The sequence below is a fragment of the Asterias amurensis genome, chromosome 7, assembly GCF_032118995.1.
Source record: "Asterias amurensis chromosome 7, ASM3211899v1".
NCBI classification, from domain to species: domain Eukaryota; kingdom Metazoa; phylum Echinodermata; class Asteroidea; order Forcipulatida; family Asteriidae; genus Asterias; species Asterias amurensis.
The window spans coordinates 24,313,465-24,336,898 of record NC_092654.1 but is presented as its reverse complement, the minus strand read 5'-3'; the positions used below and the strand labels follow the sequence as shown (position 1 = coordinate 24,336,898).

Sequence of the window (23,434 nt, the reverse complement as noted above, 5' to 3'; positions counted from 1 at the left end):
GATACAGCCCCATACTGCTGAGAGAAGTCTGTCTTCCACCTCTACCTTTTGATATCCAGCAAGCATTCCGTTCCTACCCAGCATCTCTCTAAATGATTGTATCTTCCTTTATATAGATACAGCTCCATACTGCTGAGAGAAGTCTGTCTTCCACCTCTACCTCTTGATATCCAGCAAGCATTCCATTCCTACCCAGCATCTGTCTAAATGATTGTATCTTCCTTTATATAGATACAGCCCCATACTGCTGAGAGAAATCTGTCTACCACCTCTACCTCTTGATATCCAGCAAGCATTCCGTTCCTACCCAGCATCTCTCTAAATGATTGTATCTTCCTTTATATAGATACAGCCCCATACTGCTGAGAGAAGTCTGTCTTCCACCTCTACCTCTTGATATCCAGCAAGCATTCCGTTCCTACCCAGCATCTCTCTAAATGATTGTATCTTCCTTTATATAGATACAGCCCCATACTGCTGAGAGAAGTCTGTCTTCCACCTCTACCTCTTGATATCCAGCAAGCATTTCGTTCCTACCCAGCTTCTCTCTAAATGATTGTATCTTCCTTTATATAGATACAGCCCCATACTGCTGAGAGAAGTCTGTCTTCCACCTCTACCTTTTGATATCCAGCAAGTATTCCGTTCCTACCCAGCATCTCTCTAAATGATTGTATCTTCCTTTATATAGATACAGCCCTTATACTGCTGAGAGAAGTCTGTCTTCCACCTCTACCTTTTGATATCCAGCAAGCATTCCGTTCCTACCCAGCATCTCTCTAAATGATTGTATCTTCCTTTATATAGATACAGCCCCATACTGCTGAGAGAAGTCTGTCTTCCACCTCTACCTCTTGATATCCAGCAAGCATTCCATTCCTACCCAGCATCTGTCTAAATGATTGTATCTTCCTTTATATAGATACAGCCCCATACTGCTGAGAGAAGTCTGTCTTCCACCTCTACCTCTTGATATCCAGCAAGCATTCCGTTCCTACCCAGCATCTTTTGAAGAATTCAATATACTCTCCTCCAAGTAAGTTGCCTTCTTGACTGGCCTGAGAATTTATTTTCTTTCTATACAGAGATTTTTGGACCTTAAAGTTAGTGGACACTATTGGTAATTACTCAAAATAATGTCTAGCATAAAACCAAACTTGGTAACTGGTAATGGGGAGCTGTTGATAGTATAAAAATTTGTGAGAACGGCTCCCTCTGAAGTAATGTAGTTTTCGAGAAAGAAGTTATTTTCCACGAATTTGATTACGAGACCTCAGATTTAGAATTTGAGGTCTCGAAGTCAAGCATCTGAACGCACACAACTTCAAGGGTGACAAGGGTGATTTTTCTTTTGTTATTATCTCGATGACCAATTGAGCTGAAATTTGTACAGGTTTGTTATTTTGTGCACATGTTGAGATAAACAAAGTGAGAAGACCGGTCTTTGACAATTACCAGTAGTGTCCAGTGTCTTTCACCTACATGTATGGTTTATGCCCTTGTACGCACTGATTAATATTCTGAGCAGCTTAATAGACCGATCCATTACGCCCCACCTCCTTACCAGTTGTACAATCAGAGCCGCGAAACCCGATCACCATTAGTGCAAAGATCACCAAACGGTTCAAATGGTGATCAGATTTCGCGATTGTGATTGGTCAATGATAATTGGGCGTGGCTTAATGGATCGGTGTATTTCTTTGACAATCTTGCGATTAGATTAACCACTGTACCCCTCATTTATTATAGCATACAAGGAACAATTGTTTGCCTCTCTGCAGTGGACTATAAAGGGAAAGGTTTTAACTCACCTACCACTGTTTCAAACCCCCATCTTCTGAGGATGTGATATGACAATTTAGGGCACTTAAAAATGTCTGATGTGAGAGAATTATTTCATACTTTATTTTTTTTAAATCAGTTGGTTGACATTTATTTATGTACCAAATAAAACAATATGCAGGAAGAAGATTTAGGGACAATTAATTTTAAGACATTATTTCTGCAATATTAGCAGCCATTTTGCAACATCTGTTGTTATATGATTTGTTATAACAGGGGCTCGCACTTACTGAGGGACATCTACACCAAAATTAATGCAATAACAGGAGTAGATGACACTATTGTGCAGGCCATACAGTACCTGGAAAAGAGGAATGTCCAATTCATGACCCAGTATCAGGTAAGATTAATGCAATAACAGGAGTAGATGACACTATTGTACAGGCCATACAGTATTTGGAAAAGAGGAATGTCCAATATGAGTTATTATTGTAATAATCAGGTAATGGAACTAAGAATGCCTCATAAGAAAACTTACTTACTATACATGTAGTTAAGCCTGATGAAACCCTTTAAACTAGGGTGTTTGTATGTGAACCAGAAACACTGGGGTTTATCCCTACTCGTCCCCTTAAGGTGATCCCCTGGCTGACGCTTCCCTGATAGTATGGTAAACATTGGTGTGCTCCCTGGCGATAGTTAATGGTTGTATGGCTTCTGACGCGCACTCCCGAACAATGATAGGGAGACATTACTAGATCACCAGCATGTTAATCAGGAGGTCGTTGGTTCAAATCACGCTCTTGTCAAGTTTTCTTTGTTCAACCTCAAAGTGTTTAAAATATTTAAAGTACTGGTAACCAAACAGTCATATACAATGTAATGGCCTGTGTTTTTTCCTTTAGGTGGACAACAACAAATTCTGCCAGAAAGCAAGAGAGTTGCAAACCAAAATATCTAATCTGAGCACTCAGACGGCTTCGTCAGCCAATCAGAGCAAAGAAATAACCAATTTGCAACTGGATATTGAGGACTGTATTGTGAATGTCAAACAGTTTGTGTCTAAGATCGCCATGGACTGGAACAATCGGTAAGATAAACACTAACTTATTGTTTTCATTACAAGACTGATATTTAAATTGAACCATACAAAACCCACTGCGTTCTGTGTTTTGTTGTAACCTGATTGTCTTTAGTTGGTTGTGTTCTTTGTTTTGCTGTAACCTGATTGTCTTATATAGTTGGTCTGTGTTCTTTGTTTTGCTGTAACCTGATTGTCTTATATACATTGTAGTTAGTCTGTGTTCTTTGTTTTGCTGTAACCTGATTGTCTTACATAGTTGGTCTGTGTTCTTTGTTTTGCTGTAACCTGGTTGTCTTATATAGTTGGTCTGTGTTCTTTGTTTTGCTGTAACCTGATTGTCTTATATACATTGTAGTTGGTCTGTGTTCTTTGTTTTGCTGTAACCTGATTGTCTTATATAGTTGGTCTGTGTTCTTTGTTTTGCTGTATACTGATTGTCTTATATAGTTGGTCTGTGTTCTTTGTTTTGCTTTAACCTGATTGTCTTATATAGTTGGTCTGTGTTCTTTGTTTTGCTGTAACCTGATTGTCTTATATAGTTGGTCTGTGTTCTTTGTTTTGCTGTAACCTGATTGTCTTATATAGTTGGTCTGTGTTCTTTGTTTTGCTGTAACCTGACTGTCTTATATAGTTGGTCTGTGTTCTTTGTTTTGCTGTAACCTGATTGTCTTATATAGTTGGTCTGTGTTCTTTGTTTTGCTGTAACCTGATTGTCTTATTTAGTTGGTCTGTGTTCTTTGTTTTGCTGTAACCTGATTGTCTTATATAGTTGGTCTGTCTAGACTGTCTCCTACAAGCATCTGACAGCCTTATGCTCTCTTTATTCAGGTATACATTTATTAACTGTTAGGACTCCGTCTTCCTTCAGTGCTTAGGCTTATTACTTTGATTAATATTTTGTATGTATGATGTTATTTGAGAATAGTGGTATGAAGTAAATGTTCTGTTCATGTTGAATTGAATAGTTGCTCAATAGTTGCTTTCAGTGAAAGTTTAAAAATAATGTTATTTGTTTTCACTTTTAATTTGTGTTATGCCACCCTTGTACTGTACCGTGAAGTGACCTTTAGGGGTGTTTGGTGAAAATCGCAATTGAAGTTTCACTATTTTTTAAACTGCTGTTTCGGATTCTGCTTACTTATTTTTTTATTTTTAAAACCAAAATAAAGCTGACTGCTTTATTATTACAAAACTGTAACAATGTTTTCATTCCTTTAACTATTTGAATGAGTTTTGTGACATAACATCAGTGCAAGAATTCATCAGTAAGACTTTTGTCTCTTGATTTGTGTTTAGGTTCAGTGAATTTATCCTCCAGGAAAAGGAACGAAATAAGAGGAAGAGTAGCCCTTCACTTTCCCGTCAAGAACTCAGCATGGCAACAGCAGCAGCCGCAGCCATCAAAGAGATAGAAGAGGTAACTTATTACACCCCCCCCCCCACCCCCAACCCTCCCTCCTTCTAAACCATACTATGTGGCATTCTGGACCCAAATTCTAGATGTTTGACTGAAGCACGGTGAATTATTGTTATTATTATTGGTTTATTAAAAATGCAAACATGGCGGCCAAAAAGCCGAATTGTGGATGCATATATACAAAGAGTAAAATCACAATAATTATCACTATAAATCTATTAAAATTTGAGAAAAAAACAATAAAGTTAAAGATTATTTTACACAAGGCAGCAAGTTCTTCAAAAAGTTGTATACTTGGTGATTATCTTGGTTGATGTTCTTCTGTGTAAACTGGAGCATCTAAGATGGTTTCACCAGAGTTTTTAACTTGGTGTAATACCTGTGATGTGTAACAACTAATGCTTGGCATGTTTGCCATTCACAAGTGCTCATGAGACATGGTGAAATATAACCTTCTTGCAAGAGGATTATTATTACTATTATTCAACATTTATAAAGCGCCTCCCCAAAGATCGGAGCGCTTTACAATAAATTTATAATCTGATAGCACTAGAAATATTATTTTGAACAGGATGCTGACTTTTCAATGGGTAATTCTGTTCTTATCTTTAATCATTTGCAGGAATCACCGACTCACACACCTCCCTCAAAGACCCCAGGCAACCGTGCTTCTGACCCTCCCGCTACCTCTGACCAATCAGCCGCTCCATACGGGTCGAGTCTACCAATGGTCATACCCCCGATGGTAGTTCCAACATTGACCAATCTCCCTCCAGATGTGATTGAAACTGAAGAGAGTTATGAGGACTCAAACTCGTCCTCAACTTGTGGCCGATCACGAGATGACAGCTTCGGTAAGAGTAAAAATACAACTGGAATATCAACAAAAAGTTTTATCGTTAAACCATATTTGCACTTGAAAGAATTCAACTAATAACCAATCTCACTTAACCCATACAAGATTATTTTACATCATCCGTTGTTTTCTTTTTCGTATAATGTTGGTCTGATGCGCTGAGTTGTTATGAAATTGAAGTTGTTAAGTTTTTCATTTGCATTCAAGAAATAAATGGCCAGAATTTCTTACGAAGATCATCAATTTTATTTTTTTATTTTTTTATTTTATTTTAAACAAACATGAATGCATTTTGCAATGGCATCATGCAGAGCATTCTGCAGCATGAAACTGAACATGTCATAGTTTTGTGGCAGTCTTGTTCCCAGACCACATTGGGTTAAACACATCACAGTATGACATGAAAATATGCCAGTTTTTTTATAGGAAAAAAACCTCTTGTATCATTGTGCACAATGATAATGCATGATAAACCATTGCATGAAAAGAGCATATTCTTTGCATTATCACAATTGTTTGAGTTCAGGTTTCATTGTTTCAAGCTATAAAAATATTCTCTAAAATATCACATAATCCTTAGTATTTATTACAGAGAACTGAGCAGGAATTGGGCAGAATGTAGAAAAGAAATCATTTGCTGAAAAACCAACTGAAAACAAATGTAACCAAAGTTCATCACATGGAAACTTTTTCTTGATCAATGAGTAACACCAACTGGGTCCAATTTCATGTCTCTGACTACCGCAGTGTTCTGTGCTTGCTGTGCCCTCTAAGCACATCATCCTATGGGGGCTTAAAGCTCATTATACCACGATTAGTACAATGAAATAGGGCCCTGATTTCCTACTGTGTCGTTCTTCTCTAATAACATTATTGTCATTCACACTGTATATGTATTTCCTATATTTGTATCTTCCTCTTAAACTACATGACTGTATTGAGCTGTAGCCATATTATATTGTACATCACATAATCATTTAGACAAACCCTAATTTGTCGTTGGAGCATATATGCCCTGATATTTTACCATTCAAAATTTTAAAAAACTATACAAAATCAATTAATTTTTGTAATTTCCCCTTTTTGGTGAGGTTTTTATAGTTGCATGCCTGATAACAGCGGTGTACATACAATGGTCATTGCGATGGATGCATAAATAGTCTGGTACCCTTAGAATCAGGCAATACTTTTCACAATGTGGTTGCAGCTTGATTGAGATGTGTTTTCAGTGTGTCGTTCACATAGATCTAGAACCCAGACTCCCTGTTATATTGTGAGACCCTCTTACCTTGTAAAGCACAGTTCATACTTCGGGCGAAAGCACATGCAAAGCGAATTTCTTGATGTAAACAATACCATACAAAAATGTTTTATATACCTCCATTTCATCAAGATCACAGCAGTTTGTGATAATACAGCAAAAGAAGCATGGAAATGATGATACAAAATTGCAAATTAAAATCATAAGCAACCAAGCAATCATTCAGATGCTTCTTGAAAATATGAATAGTAAACAATTACAGGTATGCATCGTTTTCCAACTGTTTTCTAATTTCATCGTAGAAGTATGAACCAGGCTTTATAACCCCTTTATCTTGAACCCCTTACTCTTGATACTACTTTCCTAGTGAGTTGACCAACAACCATACAAACACAGGTTAATGACTGGCCAATGACTGAGACAGTTATTGGATACAACCTTTGAAACTCACCCATGAGGAAGGTCTTAACGGTTCATGGTTTTTACTAATACCTTTCCCCTCCCCACACACACACACTAACCAGCACAACAAACCCTCCTTCTTTCTCTTTGTGTGGTATTTTCATCTTATCGCAGACACCATCTTACCAAGGCCTCGTGCTTATCACGATCAACTCTACATCAATAACAGACCTAGCTATGGGATATCACCAGGCATGTATGCTGGTCTGGCCTACAGACCCATTGCAGAGCCATCCATTGATGCTGTTGATCATGACCTTGCTATCATTGAGATGCCAGATCCGGAACCAGGTCCTTTAAACATTTCTTTTGGTTTTATGTTTCTTCTCTGTGACTGTTCATTCAGTATGAATTTTGTTGGGGGTTTTGCATGACATATCTGAAAATTGCTTTCAAAGTATTTTTCTTGCAAGCTTTACATACATATAATGAATGAATTTATTTGTCAATTTCATTTTGTTGAAAATGCGCTTTATAATTTAGCATCATTTAATTGATTTTTGAATTTTGGATTGTTGTTTTTTTATCTCAAGTAATACACAAGTTGTAATAAATTCATGCCACATATATGATGAAATCAGGTCCTAAGACTTCAAAAACAATCATTGGTTGGTTTTTTTTGGTGGGGGGGGGGGGTTAACGATGAAAATAAATTACTTAAGCATACATTTAAAAGCAATTTTTTTAATGATATCCTTGTAAAACGTTTCAAATTCCGGGTAATTTTACAGCAGCTGCTAGTCCCTCCCCAACGAAGGAGGCTAGACTCACCCTAGGACCGCCTACTAGAGAAGTCAATGTCACCCAGGTGCCTAAATCTCCTTCCAAAGGAAGTGCTGTGACCCCAGGGAGTAAAACTGAAGATACAAGCAGCAAAGAGAACGGTAAACAGTCATCCATTTCAACCTCATCATCGGACGGTATGTCATCTTTGTATATTAATATCGATTTCATTAATATTTTAACCCAGTGAGTAAATCATTATGCCTGCCACAGTGTTCTCCTCGTGCAAAATAATATTTCTTTGGGCACACTCCCTCAATCCACTGGACCGCTTGAATGTTTCCCACATAACTGTGCTGAAGTATAGGAGCAATCCTGCATGAGTGAAAACATGCATTAGTATATTGAATGTTCTAATGGAACGTTCCAGCGGTCAAACAGTTTGGTTTACAAGTATGCACTGGAATACTTACCCAATCCAATATTCTTACCATTCCATGTTTTTTAGTAACTCCCTTAGTCATATTCATTTTGTTTTAACATCTATTGAAAATCCCTCAGTCATGTTATTTAGCAAGTTGATACAAATTTTATGACGATTTGTGTGATGATTTCCATTTATTTTGTTAGGTGTGGATCAGCCTGATGTGTTTTTCTCATCCTCCAAGGCTGACCAGACTCAATCCACACAAAGCTCATCCTATAAGAGCAAGCAAGCTAATAGTGCTATGAAAGCATTCTTCAATACACTCATGTCTAGTAGTGATATGGGGAGAGTGGATTCACCATAGTAAGTATAGTGGTTTAATGGTTTAATGGTTTAATAAAAAACTAATTAATCCTCCAAGGCGGACCAGACTCAATCCACACAAAGCTCATCCTACAAGAGCAAGCAAGCTAATAGTGCTATGAAAGCATTCTTCAATACACTCATGTCTAGTAGTGATATGGGGAGAGTGGATTCACCATAGTAAGTATAGTGGTTTAATGGTTTAATGGTTTAATAAAGAACTAATTAATCCTCCAAGGCGGACCAGACTCAATCCACACAAAGCTCATCCTATAAGAGCAAGCAAGCTAATAGTGCTATGAAAGCATTCTTCAATACACTAATGTCTAGTAGTGATATGGGGAGAGTGGATTCACCATAGTGAGTATAGTATACAAATATTGACTGCTTACTTAAAGGAACACGTTGCCTTGGATCGGACGAGTTGGTCTATAAAAAGCGTTTGTAACTGGTTTTTATAAAATGCAGTGGTTGGAAAGATGTTTGAAAAGTAGAATACAATGATCCACACAAATTTGCCTCGAAATTGCGTGGTTTTCCTTTTATTTTGCGAACTAACATGGTCAGCCATTTATGGGAGTCAAGGTAGAAGGAAAACCGTGCAATTTCGAGGCATGTTTGTGTGGATCATTGTATTCTACTTTTACAACATGTTTCTACCCATATGCATTTTATAACATTTTATAAATTTTATACAAACGCTTTTTATAGACCAACTCGTCCGATCCAAGGCAACGTGTTCCTTTAAAGTCACCTGAAAATAGAATTTTCTTTTCTTTCAAACATAAGAGTATATGCTTACGAACAATAAAACAATTTTTTTAGTAATTGTTTGTCACGATTTATATGTTAAAAAAATATATAAAGTTGTTTGGGGGGCTGACTCCGCCTACCCCTTTTGTGACGTCAATCGAGGCAGACTTTGCCTGCAATGCGTATAGTAAACACACGTGCAAAGTACATGTACGTCCAAGTCGTGAGTTGGTACATTTCAAAAAGTGTTTTTCTGCATTCAGCAGCAATACACCTGGTCGGCATTGCCGGAAAAAAAACTTTTTTTTTTTTTTGAAAAGACAAACTCACGACTTGGTCCGTACATGTACTTTGCACGTGTGTTTACTATACGCATTGCAGGCAAAGTCTGCCTCGATTGACGTCACGAACAGCGCCCTCACGGGTCGGGGTCTACTCTTAAATTTGTAAATAACATAGGAACTGATTGTTTAAAACCTTAGGTAACTGTTTATTCACATTCCACTCATCAAAACACATATATTAGTGACAAAAGCTTTATTTTGAAAAAATACCACTTCCAGGTGACTTTAAGCTGTGGTTAAAACATTGATCTCTAAGACTGGATAGGACCTGTGGTGTGCATTGTTCAATCACCAACGATGACAGCACGCAGTGTATTTGCTCTAACCTGTTTAAAAGTGAAAACAAAAAGTGCAGTTTATCCATCATTTTATTGGTTTTTATTCTTCTTTTACAGTCCACCAGAGGAGCATCATATCTTACCTCAGTGCACTGTAACTCCAATCATCATATATGACCAGGAACCAAGCTCTATTATTGCATATGCATTGAGGTAATTACCATTTAACAAACCTCCAAAGCCTATATTTTTAGCAGCGGGTTGCGCAACAATCACAATAGATCACAGATAAAGAGTATGAGTTGTTTTTCATTCTCATGTCTTATTTGAATTGCCTCTAGCCACTAGCTCGGTGTTTTAGTGGTAAGACATCTGCTCTATCAATGCAAAAAGGTCTTGGTTTTAATCCCACCCAAGTGATTTGCCTGTGTAGTTTTTTCACAGAACTTGGGGGGAAAAGTACTGAGTATACAGTGCATTAGACAGGTTGGTATAAAGATAAAAGACACATTATATTCTCTATCCCCGATACAAAATTCTTGACAATTTGTTTACCATCTAGGCCCACAATTAAAGCATAATACGATTATTGAATTTGAATTTCCACCTAGCTCTGAGCAGTACAAAACTCAGCTGTATGAACTTCAGCAACCTGACCTACTTCCACCAAGCGAGGCCGCTGCTCAGGCAGACGTACTTCATGATCTTAAGAATACAAGCCCCATCCCAAGACGTCACATGCCGTTTGAGAGTAGCCAAGGAGCAAACGATGGGAAGGACCATCCAAAACGACCTGCACTCACACGTATGATATGCTTCATTTCTCTGCTTTCAATTTTTCTGTCAGAGTTTTTCTGCTTGGAATGCTGGGCCAAGGTTTTAGTCAAGCTGTGTTACGGAAAAGGTTGCTGAACAAGTTTGTTTGATGCAAAGATTGGCAGGGAATTTGTAGTCAAATGCATGATCCTTTGGCTAGTAACTCATTTCTGCTTAGCGCCATTTTCCTGCATACTTGACTCTCTTTTGTGCATACAGGCATGTGATTTGTGAGGATTTGTGCTTATTTCATTATTTTCATTGTTCTTCCTGCACTTTCAAATTTTCTTGAAAGAGGCAATCTTGCCATCACAGAGATGAGAAGACTTGGCCCTGGTTATTATGACCAGACCTTCAAACATATATTTGAAATGATGTAGAGAGTCTGTAAACCTCTAAATGTAACAATCTGTACATTAAGGGAGCTTCATATTCACACCAAGAAGAAGTTTCTATCAATTTGTTTTAATTATTTTCCTACATTATCGTCCTTGGTATAACAGCTTGATGAAACGGGGCCTGGAGCTCTACTCTTATTTAAAGCATAGTCAGTGAAAACAGCAAATGATAAGTTTGCACAATGACCGTTTGTTGCCAGAGGCTAATATTAGCTGTTACTTGTGCTAAGAAACATGTGTTTGCAGATTTACCCACAATTTTTCAAAACTGTAGGGCATTCTGGACCCCAAGGTCTTCGGAATGTTTTCTATTTGGTGTTTATCTTGGTTTCAAAAGTCCTACTGTGCAAACTGAAGGAAGCATTCTTTATGGTTTTCTCTTGACTATTTCTGTGTTTCTATCGCCTAATGTGCACGCATGGGCACGTAATTCACGCCTAATAGCCTTTGCATGGGGAGAACCCTGGTAGGTGGGTACCAGGCAATTTCGGTCTTTGGTCAACATTTTGTCCTTGTGCAAAGTAATTGCTATGCTTCTGTGATTGCATAACTAAGGTTTCTCCACTTGAGCAGCTAGAGTAATAATAATACTAAAAGGGAATAATAGAAGAAGAAAATATCTCGCTCATTATTGACCATGGAACTGCTTAAGCTCACTGTAAGTTAGCCTAGACATGACACTACCAGAAGAGTAATTTAAAGGATGTGGGATTGTTCGGAACCCAAGGATTTTATACCATGTGTGACACTTTTTTATATTTAACATCAATGTTTGGTTTACAGGAAAGACAAGCAAGAGTGTTATTTCATTTCTTCGTAGTAAGATTCCTGAAAACTCCAGCAGTAGTTCTGTCACTCTGCAACATAAAGATGATTCTCATGTTGTTGCTGTGCAATATCAAACCTTAGGTAGTGATGAGACATCATTGTCTTCAGCTGTAGACAGTAAAGGTAGTTAGATAACTTGTTATTAACCAATGGACCAAGCTGGCGTATCATTGTGTTAAAATACATGTAGCACTTACGTTGCATTTTCAAAATCTTGCTTAAAATATCCCGGATGGAGACGCCAAACAAATATTGATTGTGTTAGTAGTTTAATCCAAAGCAACTATTCTTATGCTTGTTAGAAAAAGAAGCAATACTTTCAAAGTTTTAGGGGATACACAGAAATAATAATGCTTTGAAATATATTTCAAAATGCATGCTCTCCATTTGCACATGTGCTATAATTGGTTGGACAAATAGTTGGTAAAGCGCTTGCCTCCCACTACAGTGGTCCTGGTTCGACTCCCATCTAGAGCCACATATAATAGAGTTGTGCATTGGTTCTTTCCTGGGTTTAAGGCTTTTTCTGCGGGCTATCTATGGTTTTTCTCCCTTTGGCTGTGCTCCATTGTAGCGGTATTCTTCTGGTTTAGTTTCCTGGCTCCGAGTATGGATGATTAGCCTCCCTAATTATTAGATTACTAGCAGAGCTGCCGACTCTCTCTGATTCTGCAGAAAGTTTCCTGAAGATAAACCAATCTGTCCAAGCTCAGTTCAACAAATTTCAAAGTCTCCCTGATTATGGAAACTTTGTCCTTATTATGTTATGTCTTTGATTGTTGTACATAATCTGTCTTTATGCAAGATGCAAAAGTTGGCAACTGTGTATTTGTAGTACATTCCATTTTACTCTTTGTACAGGATTTCAAAGAATCTAAGAAAATCTTTCTCAATGACAACCTTTTTACTTTCAAAGTGTGTGTTTGTACACGTTATCAATATTCACGTTGTTTTTCTGTGAATAAAATGATTGAGATTTTTCCTTTCAGACGAACCAGATTTTGATTTCTTCTCATCAAGTTTAGCTGAGAAAAGAAACCTCTCATCACCGCACATTGAATTACGTAAGTAGAAGATTTTTAGAGGAGGCAGCTACTACTAATAAATGATTAACCATTGATCGATGCGCTGATTGTGACAAAGATGAACAATTGAGCTTAACTTCACAGATTTGATATTTCATTTATTTGTTGGGTCACGTAATGGATGGACACTGAACACTTGCAAATGTTCTATGTGTGCTTTAAAAGCAAGTCAGTTGTCTGATAGATATCTACATTTACATGTCTTTGTGCTTAGAGACTTTAAGAACAAAAACTTGCTAAGCACAGACAAATCTTGCCTAGCAGAAACAGGTTACCAGCCGACATTGCATTTAGTGTTCACTGTTGCCAGCGGTGGCCCACTCGGTTTTGCTTAGCAAAGAAATTCATAAAGCAGTATTTTCTGCTTGATAGCTTTATGAAATTAAAGCCTTGATGGTTACTAAGCCTTGTTTTGTTTTGACCTGGTCAATATTCTTCATATTCTCTGTATTTAGAATTCACTGATGCTGCAACCAACACACAGTTCTTCTGCCTGGTGTATCATGCTGATCAGTTCCTTCAACTTCGCAAGTATGTTTTCCCAGCTGGTGAGGAAACCTACATCAGATCGTTATCTCGTTCTGTTTCGTGGCTCGCTCAAGGAGGGAAATCACGCTCAAAGTTCCTCAAAACAAAAGGTAGGATCATCTGTGTAATTGATCTGTTGTTTCCCCTAACTCAAGTGAACAAGAAGCTAGTAGAATAAATGAACTGCAGCTGGAGTTTTAGCAGGGGCATGGTATAAGCAAATTATGTACACTATAATTTGGTGATTATCAAATATGATTTGTTGGAGATTTTAATTTGTAATGATTTTAATGTATGTTGATTTGGATTGAGAATAAAGAATAGTATTTGTGTTTTACCCTGCTTCCATGTCTGTTAAACAGCTACCTGAGCGGAATGTTTTTAACGGAAATGCTATTTTAACTTGTTAATAATGTGTTTGTTTAATGTAATTTTGATATGTGTACACTTATATTCGTAATTATCAATTAAAAAATCAAGCCCCAACCTAAAGGTTTTGAAAAACTATAAACACTTCTGCTGTTGACGGCGCGCGTCAAGGGACAATGCCGCTGACGTCATCTCTGGGAATTTGCTTTGTTATACCTCCACGCTGTAACAAAGCGGCTTTACAAATTGGAGCTCCCAAATATGACGTTTTGAGAGTGACTACAGTAACTGAGCCCACTTAACAACCCATTTGGTTTTATATCAAACATTGTCTCCATACATAAAAGTAGGATTTGAAGCTGTGCATGGTGGGAGTACAATCAGGTGACGTTTGCAGGAGAACCATGTGTAAATCTCTTTTGAGTAGAATTGGTTCTATCATTGGTTCATTCTATGTACTTATCATTCTTTTTCTTCTTCCAATATTTACCTTTACATCATTCAAAGTTCAAGTTTATTCAGAATCATTAAGGAGTATTTGAAAATAATTTGTTTAAATGTGTGATTATATCGTTGTACCCAGACGATAGGTTCGTACTGAAGCAGATATCTCGTTTGGAGTTCCAATCCTTCAAGGAATTCGCTCCGCATTATTTTAAATACATTGAGCAGGCGAATACTGAACAGGTAACTACTTATTCCTTATTCGTAGTCTTGTTGCTCATTTAGCTATAGACCCATTGCATATGGCATAAACTAAGAATACAAGTAACTGCTATAACACATGCCCTTGTTCCCCATAACATAATAATTATTGTATGATGCAGTCATCTTAAAATGTGAGATTTTGTTTTATTCTTAGATGTGCATTCTTTATGCTTGTAACTCTATTGAAGTGTGATGTCATGGGTCATACGATGTGTCTTTTGTAAAAACAGCCCTTGCACAAAATTCATACTTTTCATACATATGTTTAAAATATTCTCCGTCCGATCTTCATATTTCAGAGACCGACAACACTTGCCAAAATCCTTGGCGTATACAAAGTTGGCTACCAGAACCCCATCACAAACACGGCTCAGAAACACGTTCTACTCATAATGGAGAATCTATTCTATCAACGACAAATGGGTCAAGTGTTTGATCTTAAGGGGTCAATTAGAAATCGTCACGTTAAGACGACGGGACAGGAACCAGACTTAGTGCTGATGGATGAAAACCTCTTGAAACGTTAGTTGTTAATTGTTACTTATTTTCCCCTGTTTCGCTCCCTCCTACCCTTTTCTACTAAAGTACCACATCTCTGAATTCCATCTACAACAAAAGGTCCTAAAAACTTTCCTTTTTTTCAGATGCGGATGTGTATTTTAACAAGCACTGTATATTAAAGATGTTACTTTTTTTGCTTTGAATCCCACCAAAGTGATTTGCCTGTGGATTTTTCTCCGATTTTAAAACCACCTCCGAGTTAAACCACACTGACCCCCTGTAGTAACAATCCACATTTTTGATTTCCTAGATATGGTTGATTCACCACTATTCATACGCAGCCACAGCAAGGCAGCATTAACAATGGCCGTCCACTACGACAGTATGTTTCTTGCAAAGCACTTTATCATGGACTACTCTCTACTTGTGGGTCTGGATGCAAAAACTGAAGAACTTGTAGTTGGTATCATTGGTAAGTAATCCATGTTCTTCCCTATATATCATAAGCCAACAAGGAACCACTAAATAATCATAATAATTAATGATTAAGTAATTATTTACTTGATGGTTTGTGTTTCCTCTCCACTGCAAGTCTTTCATTTATATTATATATTTTATATAGATTACATTCGCACATTTACGTGGGACAAGAAGCTGGAGATGATGGTCAAGTCAACAGGAATTGTCGGTGGACAAGGTATGCATTGATTGATTTTATTATGTAACATACTAGTACCTATTTGTAGATATTAAGGTTAAGGGAGGTTGGCACACCCAAAACCTACTAACAAACTTGTAACATTATTAAAAGTGAATTATATTTTATTCACCCCACGTATTCAGGCAAAACTTTCTTTTCAACACCCTCTGAAGATTTATTTTTATTGCATTTTTGTAGTTTTTATGTGAGCTGGGATCCATGAGAAATCAGTGAAGTTTCTTACTGAATGCATCACCCAGGATAAACAAGAAATAAATAAAAATAAATCCTAAGTTTGCCACTGGTTCAATTTATAAATAACCCCTAACTAATTGTCTTGCAGGGAAAATGCCAACAGTGGTTTCTCCGGAGCTGTATCGAACTCGATTCTGCGAAGCAATGGATAAGTATTTTCTCTTAGTCCCAGACCGATGGACTAACTTAGGATCAGAATTTTAAGTTTAAAAATCAGGATTTCACATTGTAGTCTTTCACAGCAATAATTTGGAATAAATGGTGTTTCAGTTGAGTAAGTAAAATGAGGGAATTAAGGTGTGTCTATTTTTCTTGGAAGAACGATAGTGCTGTTGTTGGGATTGAAACAACTTGAATAAAGTATCTCTACAAAGAAATTAGATGATTCATTTCATTTTATTAATTACTACATCCTTCCACTTAACATAAAACACCATTTAGCAATGAAATATGTACATAAAAATGGTATATAATACAAGAAAACATATAGTGAAACATTTAAAATGGAAAAGTACAAACATTTATTTACATTTTATTAACAATGGATAAGCTTGCTAAAGAGCTAGCTATTAAAGTTTGTGAAAGGAACTTCTTTCTTGCTAGATGCTGGCATATATGTAGTTTGCATAACTTTCATCAATATAAAAAAGGAATGATGAATTAAGGGAGCATCAATTTGCAGTGTGTAGCAGAAATACACTTGAGGTAGTGCATTTGGACGGAGAAAATCATTTTGCTTGTGTAAAATGATGAATTAACAATTAATAAAAAATGGTAACCTAGCACTAACATAATTTAGCACTCGTAATAATATTTGGTGGGATAAATTCGGTTGCATATTATTATTTTGTTCTATTTATATCATACACAGTCCAAAGTGAAGGTCAAGTTTATAAATTGTCTCTGTTTTTTTGTTCTCTTATTTTTTCTGGTCTTGGTTAATGTTTCCAAATACATGAACATGTCTTCTCATTCCTTTACTGAGGCCTTGTGCATACATAATACTTGAAAACCCATGGTGAACACATAAGCTGGTTGCCTAATTTTCTCATAACCTGTGCTTAAGCAAATATTTCTGCTACTAGCATGAAAATTTGCTTATCGTTAAGCAGCGCTATGAAATTGGCCCCAGATGTCCTGTATAAACTAACTCAAATGTACACAATGTATAGTGTGCTTATATGGAAGCTAACAGTAAAATTGATTGCTTAATTTTTCAAAACTAATGTACTTGCCAAGAACAGACATTTTATAAAAATCTGGCAGATGATAATATTAATACAAATTACATTTTTTATTTTGCTCATTAAAAGAAAATGTGCATATTTTTCTTTGATTAGGATTTGATCATTCCATATTATTTATATATTATATTATTGCATACAATGTTAACATTGTCAAACAGGAAGAATGTTTATGAAATAAAAGCTAAGTATGGAAACAGTTTATGGCCCTTGATGTTTATATTCTCTGAAAGTGAAACCTTTGATCTAACCATGTACACTATGATCTAACATTGTACACATTTTTGTTCAGATTTTTAATGCATGTTTTTGTACCATCCCGTATTTGTTTCTGTGTTGCAATTATGAACCTGAAATCATGTCATTTGAACCAAATTACAACATCAGGAAACAGAATGTATATGAAAAATTGCTTTTATTTGTAATTTCAAAAAATAAATCACAAACGGTTCCATTTTGACACATATTTTGCATAGTTGCATTTTTACTCATTGGTAGTGAATTGATCAAAGATTGTACTTTGTCATGACGTGCAAGGCTTTACTGAGGAAGTTGTGCACCAAAAGGTCCCTGAAGACTCTAAAATCCATACCTTTGTTTCGCTTGGTTTTAATTGAGGAAATTATTACTAAGTTCAAACAGTAAAACTATTCTAATTTGATCGGTTAAATTTTCCAGCCAGTGTGCATAGTGCAGTCTGCTGGACAGCTAATGCGCATATTTTCTAGTTTGGAATGTTCTAGTCGGTGTCAGAATGCCTATATGGCAACATTCATTTGCACATAGAACTTGCCTGACTTTGAAGCAATCCCTAAACATGACCTTTGGCCAGGCATACCAATAATGCTGTTGGATTCAGCTTTCTATTGCCAAGGGTTTCAAGTGAATATCAGATTTTTTGTTCATCAATGCAACAAAACACTTTAAATGTTTCTAAACCACCTTTCAAAGTGCAGGTTTAATCCGGCAAGGTTTTGGAAACAAAATACTGCAATATTCCTTTCACTTGGGGCTCTATTTGAAAGTAAAAGCTGCAATGATAATAGGTGACTTATTGACTCGCATTATTGTATGTTTAACTGTAATATATTTACTATGAGGACTCCACGTACTGACTGGCTTGGACTTCGTCTAAAACGCTGCGGAAACTCTCCACGCTGACTTGACCATTGTCGGACCTGGTCGACGCAACATTCCACAATTTCTGGAAGGTATCGTTGTCCATTTGAACTCCAACGGAAGTAAAGATGTCTTTTATCTGTCAAAAGGTAAAATAAATGATCAGTTATACAAAAAATGTACTTTCTTTTTTAATTTAGTCACGGTGGTTAGGAGAGAGCAATAACCAGATGTGGGATGGTAGGAAGATTTACAGCTCTGTACAATCCTACAAATTGCCATGTGTTGTGTGTGAATCTGAAAGCAAGTGAATTCTGGAGTGCAACATGATGTCAAAACCATTATTGGCAGAACAGGCTCAGAACACATTTTTTTCAGCAGGCAGGCCAACTATGCATGAATATGACCTTTGCTGTCTTCTACAGTGTTCTCAAAAATGTATCCAGATTGTTATTTAAAATTTCTGCAAAGCTTTTCTCTACGAGCAATTTCTGTAACTAATGAAACCTGGCCCAGGGCTGCCATTTGCATCTTGCAATCAGGAAGATTGTGTACAACAATCGGGGAGATATTTAGAATTACATTCAACAAAACAGTTTGCATAATTAGGGAGATTTTCAATTTTTTTCATCAAAACATGCACAGATTGGTTTATTTCAGTAGTCTACAGAATCAGGGAGAAGCATCCCTGCCATCCCATCGATCATCAAAGTTTGGGAAATGAGCTCAAAGACAAGAATATTTTACCTGGTTCTGCGGTCTTGCTTGAAAGAAATCCTTTTCATAGACCCCCCTATTGCTGTACATAGATGGGTTCATCAAACCAAAGGCATCAGATTCATCTCCGTAGTTCTTGGTGTCGCTGATTCTTTTGATCCTAGGGGCAGCTAGATCACTCCGAATTGTGGGAATTCCATACAATCTATGATCTGCAGATGTACAATTAAAAAACATTTTGAGGTTGACCGATCCAAAAACAATTGCAGCCCACACCTTGTAGTGGCCTTCAGGCCTTGTGTGTCTAGCGACTTGCATAAAAAAAATATATTTAAAAAAAAATTGTGAAAAAAAATTCATGATAAAATCCACTCACAAAATTGTTCTTGGATGCTGATAATTTTTCAATGATAAAAGTTGCAGCTTTTATCTTTCCGTTTAGGATGAATATAAAGATAATAATATTTCTGTACAACTTTTTTTTTTAAGTAAAATGGCTTAGAAGATTTGTTATGCAAGTGTTGTGGTGTGAGCAATATGTGGCCCTGGATGTTGTGGTGTATTGAGGACGGGCAGTATCTTACCTTTAGTTGAAACTCCTCCAACGACAGCATTTATCATCGATGCTGAAGTCCGATGCTCACCAATCGACTGATCAATCTGTTTCTTGAGCGTCCCTACATCCTCCTCAGATTGCTCCATAGCCTCCGGGGCCTCCACTCCTTGCTGCATCTTGTCTTTCCAGTTTAAGAAGTTTGCAAACTCAGCGTAGTCAATGTAGCCATCTTTATTGTTATCACAGTAGAGTATAAGCTGCTCTAGAAGCTCAGGCTCAATGGGAAGGTTGAATTGTCCGCAGCAGGACCTCAATTCCTGAATGTCGATTTTACCGTCTCTATTCTGAAAATTACAAGATTTAAGGAAATATAGTTCAATAACAATAGGTGAGATTTAGCTTGGGGATTGACAGTAAAGAATAAGTGGGTTCCAGCTTTGAATTATTTTAAATAAAGAAAAATTGTATGCTAGAGTTGATTTGCTAATGCAATAATTACTTTTTTTAAAATTCATCATAGATCGTGCAAGTCTCGCAGCATTCATACTTGGTCCCACATACATTGGCTCCAATGTGAAGGAAACAATCTCGGCACTGGTGCTATAAAGGTCTCGTACATTAACATAGCCTCACATACCTTGCCTTTCAAACATACGAAGTGCTTTGATACGACCCTAAGGGTGTGGTAAAGCGCTACATAAGAAGCCAGTTTATACTTTAACGTGTCCGTATGGTCGAATACAGAAAGAGACTTGCACAGTGCATTTGACTCCAATGAACCAACCTACCTTATCATAGTGATCGAAAGCTGCTTGCAGATCATTGAAGTTGTGATAGTTTGCTTTCTTAAGTTGTTGTCTGATTGCCGCTACGAGTCCCCTCTGTCGATCATGACCCCTGAGATAACTTCCTTCATTCCTGCCGTGCATCAGATCTCCAGCTCCAAACTCATCAGGTTTGATTAAGATCCCATAGGTATGGTCTGGAGGGACCCGCATGGTCTCCTTGATAGGGTCATGTACCAGGCCGAGTTGTGGCTGGGTACGCTCTCGGAAGTCATCTACTCTCTTTGCAACGACTTTAGTTCCCTTATCACTGAAAGTGAAAAATTATATTTCAAATTATTAATATTGACCCGTAGGGCTGTCCCACCAAAGCAATACATCTCAGGCTTTCAAAAATTTTTGAAATGAGTTTAAAATAAAAATAGATGTGAATTTTGCATCACATAAAGAACATTAATTTTAGTTTTTACCCTTGTGATTTTTTCATCGGTGTGAGGGTAAAAAATTAATAGATTGTAAAATAAATATGGAAATATAAACGACTTAAAGGGAATTTTTATTTCTCATTAATTGGACCTCGTGCTCCACAAATTAAAGAAAAATGAATTCCAGTGAAAAACTTACAGTTGGTCATTTCGAAGCCATTTCAGTGTGTTCTTGACGTGCTTTCCATCATTTTCATGAGGCGTTGCAATACCGAATAGACTGTCCTTTGGGTACCTGCTCCAGTCATAATTCCGATCCACCGCCTCACCGACGTGAAACTCATGATGTGATGTCTTGTAAAGCTCGCGACCTTCTTCACTCTCCTCCATGACCTGGCCGTAGGGTTTATTGGGGCTGACAAGCTCTCCTGCTGTCACGTCTATAGTCGTTAAAATGAAGAAAGTATTCCATCAAATGATTTGCAGTTATTAAAAAAAAAAAGTTTTCCCACAAACAAAAACATTATTCTACATATTAAAGCTGTGTTCATCGTAAAAATGTATACCCCTAATGTTTATGCAAGGGGTCTTTAAAGGCAATTTCCTCCATGCCCTTGGTCATTGCCTTGGTGCCCTTTGAAAAATGTTCAAGGGCAAACTGACATTTCTTTTCTAGAGTCTTTACTGAATAAAATTGTTCTTGCCCTTACAGAACAAAGTATCAGATCTGTTCAATTGAAACATTGATAATAATAACAATCCTCACCAAATACATTCTGAATGCCAAAGGTAGCCTGGTACTTGTCCATACCCTTGGGTAACCCTGGACTCTGGTCATGTGATCTTCCAAGAGGAGCTTTCTGTTTGCTGAGATATAGTGATGATTCTTTCTTGTCTGCTAGTCTTTGGGTGAACAATGACTTTGGGTCGGTGTTGACCAATTCTCCAGCCTGAGAAAATAATCAATACATAAATCAATTTATTATTACTTTATTTTTGCATTTGACACAAAATAAAAAATAGTACTCTGAATTGCTTGTGATTGTTTTTTACATCACAGTATCCAACACAAAATTTAAATGTGTTTATATTTGTTTACATTTGCACTAAGGTTTCACTGCAGAACAACCAAGTTATTAACTAATCAGCAATTTACGGATTTCTTCTTTCTCACACACACGTTTACTTCACCTGGCTGCATATTAATTTCAAAAGTTGCTGGGGGGGATTCTGGGTTTTTGTTTTCGGGTTTTTTCGAAGTTGTTTGACATTTTTTTGTTAGGAATACATTTACAACTTGTTTTGCATAGCCTGGAATACAGTAAATATGTTAGGTATTAATATCAACCAAAGACAGGTGTACAAACTTACAAAGACGGAGGGTTTTGTTTTAACTCCGTGGGTAACTGTTGAAGCAATATCCGGATCCAAAGCTTTCCCATAAAACACTCTCCGTACTTGGGGTTCAGCCTGAGTGAAGTTACGGAACTTTTTCACTTGGTCTGGAGTTTGAACCTGAGGTAGAGGAATTCAAGTTGTTAATTTTCACCTTTCTTAAATTTACAACAAAAGAATGAACAACACATATGTAATAAATCAAGTTTATGAACTTTACACGAGTGACAAGTCTACTCACTCTTTCTATGTTGAGACAATCTCTAGTAGTTTCTCCAGCCATTGTAATAAGTTTTCCAGCCTGGTAAGAAAAGGGAAACAAATTAAGACAATTAAAAATATGAAAAGTGGAAAAATCGAGAGGATGGAGGGTTACAATTATTGCAAATACCTTTACCTTTAAATTACAATACAAAATGCAAGAATTGTTAAACAATTTATAAACTCAACTGTAATTAACAAGTTCTAAAAACTTCTTCTGTAGTCTTATGACTTATTTTATTAATAAATGTTTACGAAATAATTAACTGCAACTTTTGCAAGTATAATAAATGATTAATAAAATAATAGAAATAGAAACATTATTCTTGATCTTGTTTCAATTTTGTTTCTTTTATTTTTTTTAAACAAAACACATCCATCATTTTCTCACCTTTTATCTTATTTTAAATTAATCTGAGAATTTTTACTTGTTTAAAACAAAATAAGCAACAAAAGTAAAAACCAGACATTTTATTTTATAATCTGCAATAATAGATTTAGAACTTTGCATTCTCGATTTCATTTGCAACTCACCGCAATCATATCTGGATTCCTTTCCCTAAACCTGCCAGAGTTGCTGCCGATAGTTGGCTGTGAATCCAGGCGGGCAGTGCCTGGTGTTGGTGCGGAAGACACTCTGGTTTCTCCCGTCATCATGCCGGTTGCTGGCTCGGGCATTCTTTTTCTTGTGGTTTGTGCAGTTGAGATTGGTTCAGTTTCTGAATCTGAACAAGTTAAATTAAACTTCGATCGTTGGCTAACTAATAAAAGTTAGTTAAATATTTGTTCGCATATGATTATAGAGGAACTTGTTTGCGCCGGACAACACTGTTTTGTAAAGTCAGTGATTGTTCTGTGAAGTCCAGTAAAATTTCCCAAAAGATTGTTGTTGTTTTGTGTTGCTGTACACGAGACGAGTGACGTCGGATACGGAAGTGTAGCTAATCAAAGCAGTGAACTTGTTTACGTAGCAACGACGTAAAAATGTCGTTTT

The 23,434-nt window shown here is 36.8% G+C and overlaps 2 protein-coding genes across 2 annotated transcripts in view; one reads left to right on the top strand and one right to left on the bottom strand.

Annotated features, from left to right (window-relative positions):
• LOC139939684 (1-phosphatidylinositol 3-phosphate 5-kinase-like) overlaps nucleotides 1–17,188 on the top strand; it is a 48,996-nt gene extending 31,808 nt beyond the window's left edge. Inside the window, exons 22-39 of the mRNA XM_071935751.1 lie at nucleotides 923–1,036; nucleotides 2,059–2,182; nucleotides 2,688–2,872; nucleotides 4,163–4,283; nucleotides 4,906–5,137; nucleotides 6,977–7,153; nucleotides 7,594–7,782; nucleotides 8,216–8,375; nucleotides 9,868–9,963; nucleotides 10,362–10,555; nucleotides 11,748–11,915; nucleotides 12,782–12,856; nucleotides 13,333–13,515; nucleotides 14,358–14,461; nucleotides 14,782–15,004; nucleotides 15,294–15,455; nucleotides 15,606–15,680; nucleotides 16,027–17,188. Of these exons, the coding sequence (XP_071791852.1) occupies nucleotides 923–1,036; nucleotides 2,059–2,182; nucleotides 2,688–2,872; nucleotides 4,163–4,283; nucleotides 4,906–5,137; nucleotides 6,977–7,153; nucleotides 7,594–7,782; nucleotides 8,216–8,375; nucleotides 9,868–9,963; nucleotides 10,362–10,555; nucleotides 11,748–11,915; nucleotides 12,782–12,856; nucleotides 13,333–13,515; nucleotides 14,358–14,461; nucleotides 14,782–15,004; nucleotides 15,294–15,455; nucleotides 15,606–15,680; nucleotides 16,027–16,142 (2,698 nt within the window). The 3' untranslated portion in view covers nucleotides 16,143–17,188. The remainder of the gene's footprint in view (nucleotides 1–922; nucleotides 1,037–2,058; nucleotides 2,183–2,687; nucleotides 2,873–4,162; nucleotides 4,284–4,905; nucleotides 5,138–6,976; nucleotides 7,154–7,593; nucleotides 7,783–8,215; nucleotides 8,376–9,867; nucleotides 9,964–10,361; nucleotides 10,556–11,747; nucleotides 11,916–12,781; nucleotides 12,857–13,332; nucleotides 13,516–14,357; nucleotides 14,462–14,781; nucleotides 15,005–15,293; nucleotides 15,456–15,605; nucleotides 15,681–16,026) is intronic.
• Nucleotides 16,398–23,376, bottom strand: LOC139939685 (EF-hand domain-containing family member B-like). The gene is made up of 9 exons (XM_071935752.1): nucleotides 22,975–23,376; nucleotides 22,421–22,480; nucleotides 22,156–22,299; nucleotides 21,551–21,734; nucleotides 20,984–21,224; nucleotides 20,363–20,669; nucleotides 19,603–19,918; nucleotides 19,049–19,230; nucleotides 16,398–18,440 (listed from the first exon to the last, which is right to left on the bottom strand). Exons 1-9 carry the CDS (start codon nucleotides 23,116–23,118, stop codon nucleotides 18,276–18,278), a joined length of 1,743 nt encoding a protein of 580 aa, XP_071791853.1. The 5' UTR covers nucleotides 23,119–23,376; the 3' UTR covers nucleotides 16,398–18,275.
• Nucleotides 23,377–23,434: the final 58 nt, after the last annotated feature.

Excerpts from the sequence above, each read along its gene's own strand:
- LOC139939685 (XM_071935752.1), bottom strand. The coding sequence starts at position 23,118 with ATGCCCGAGCCAGCAACCGGCATGATGACGGGAGAAACCAGAGTGTCT. Across the intron at positions 19,919-20,362 it reads CTTTCGATCACTATGATAAG|AATAGAGACGGTAAAATCGA; the intron begins GTAGGTTGGTTC and ends TGTAATTTTCAG. Across the intron at positions 19,231-19,602 it reads TGGAGGAGTTTCAACTAAAG|ATCATAGATTGTATGGAATT; the intron begins GTAAGATACTGC and ends GTACATCTGCAG.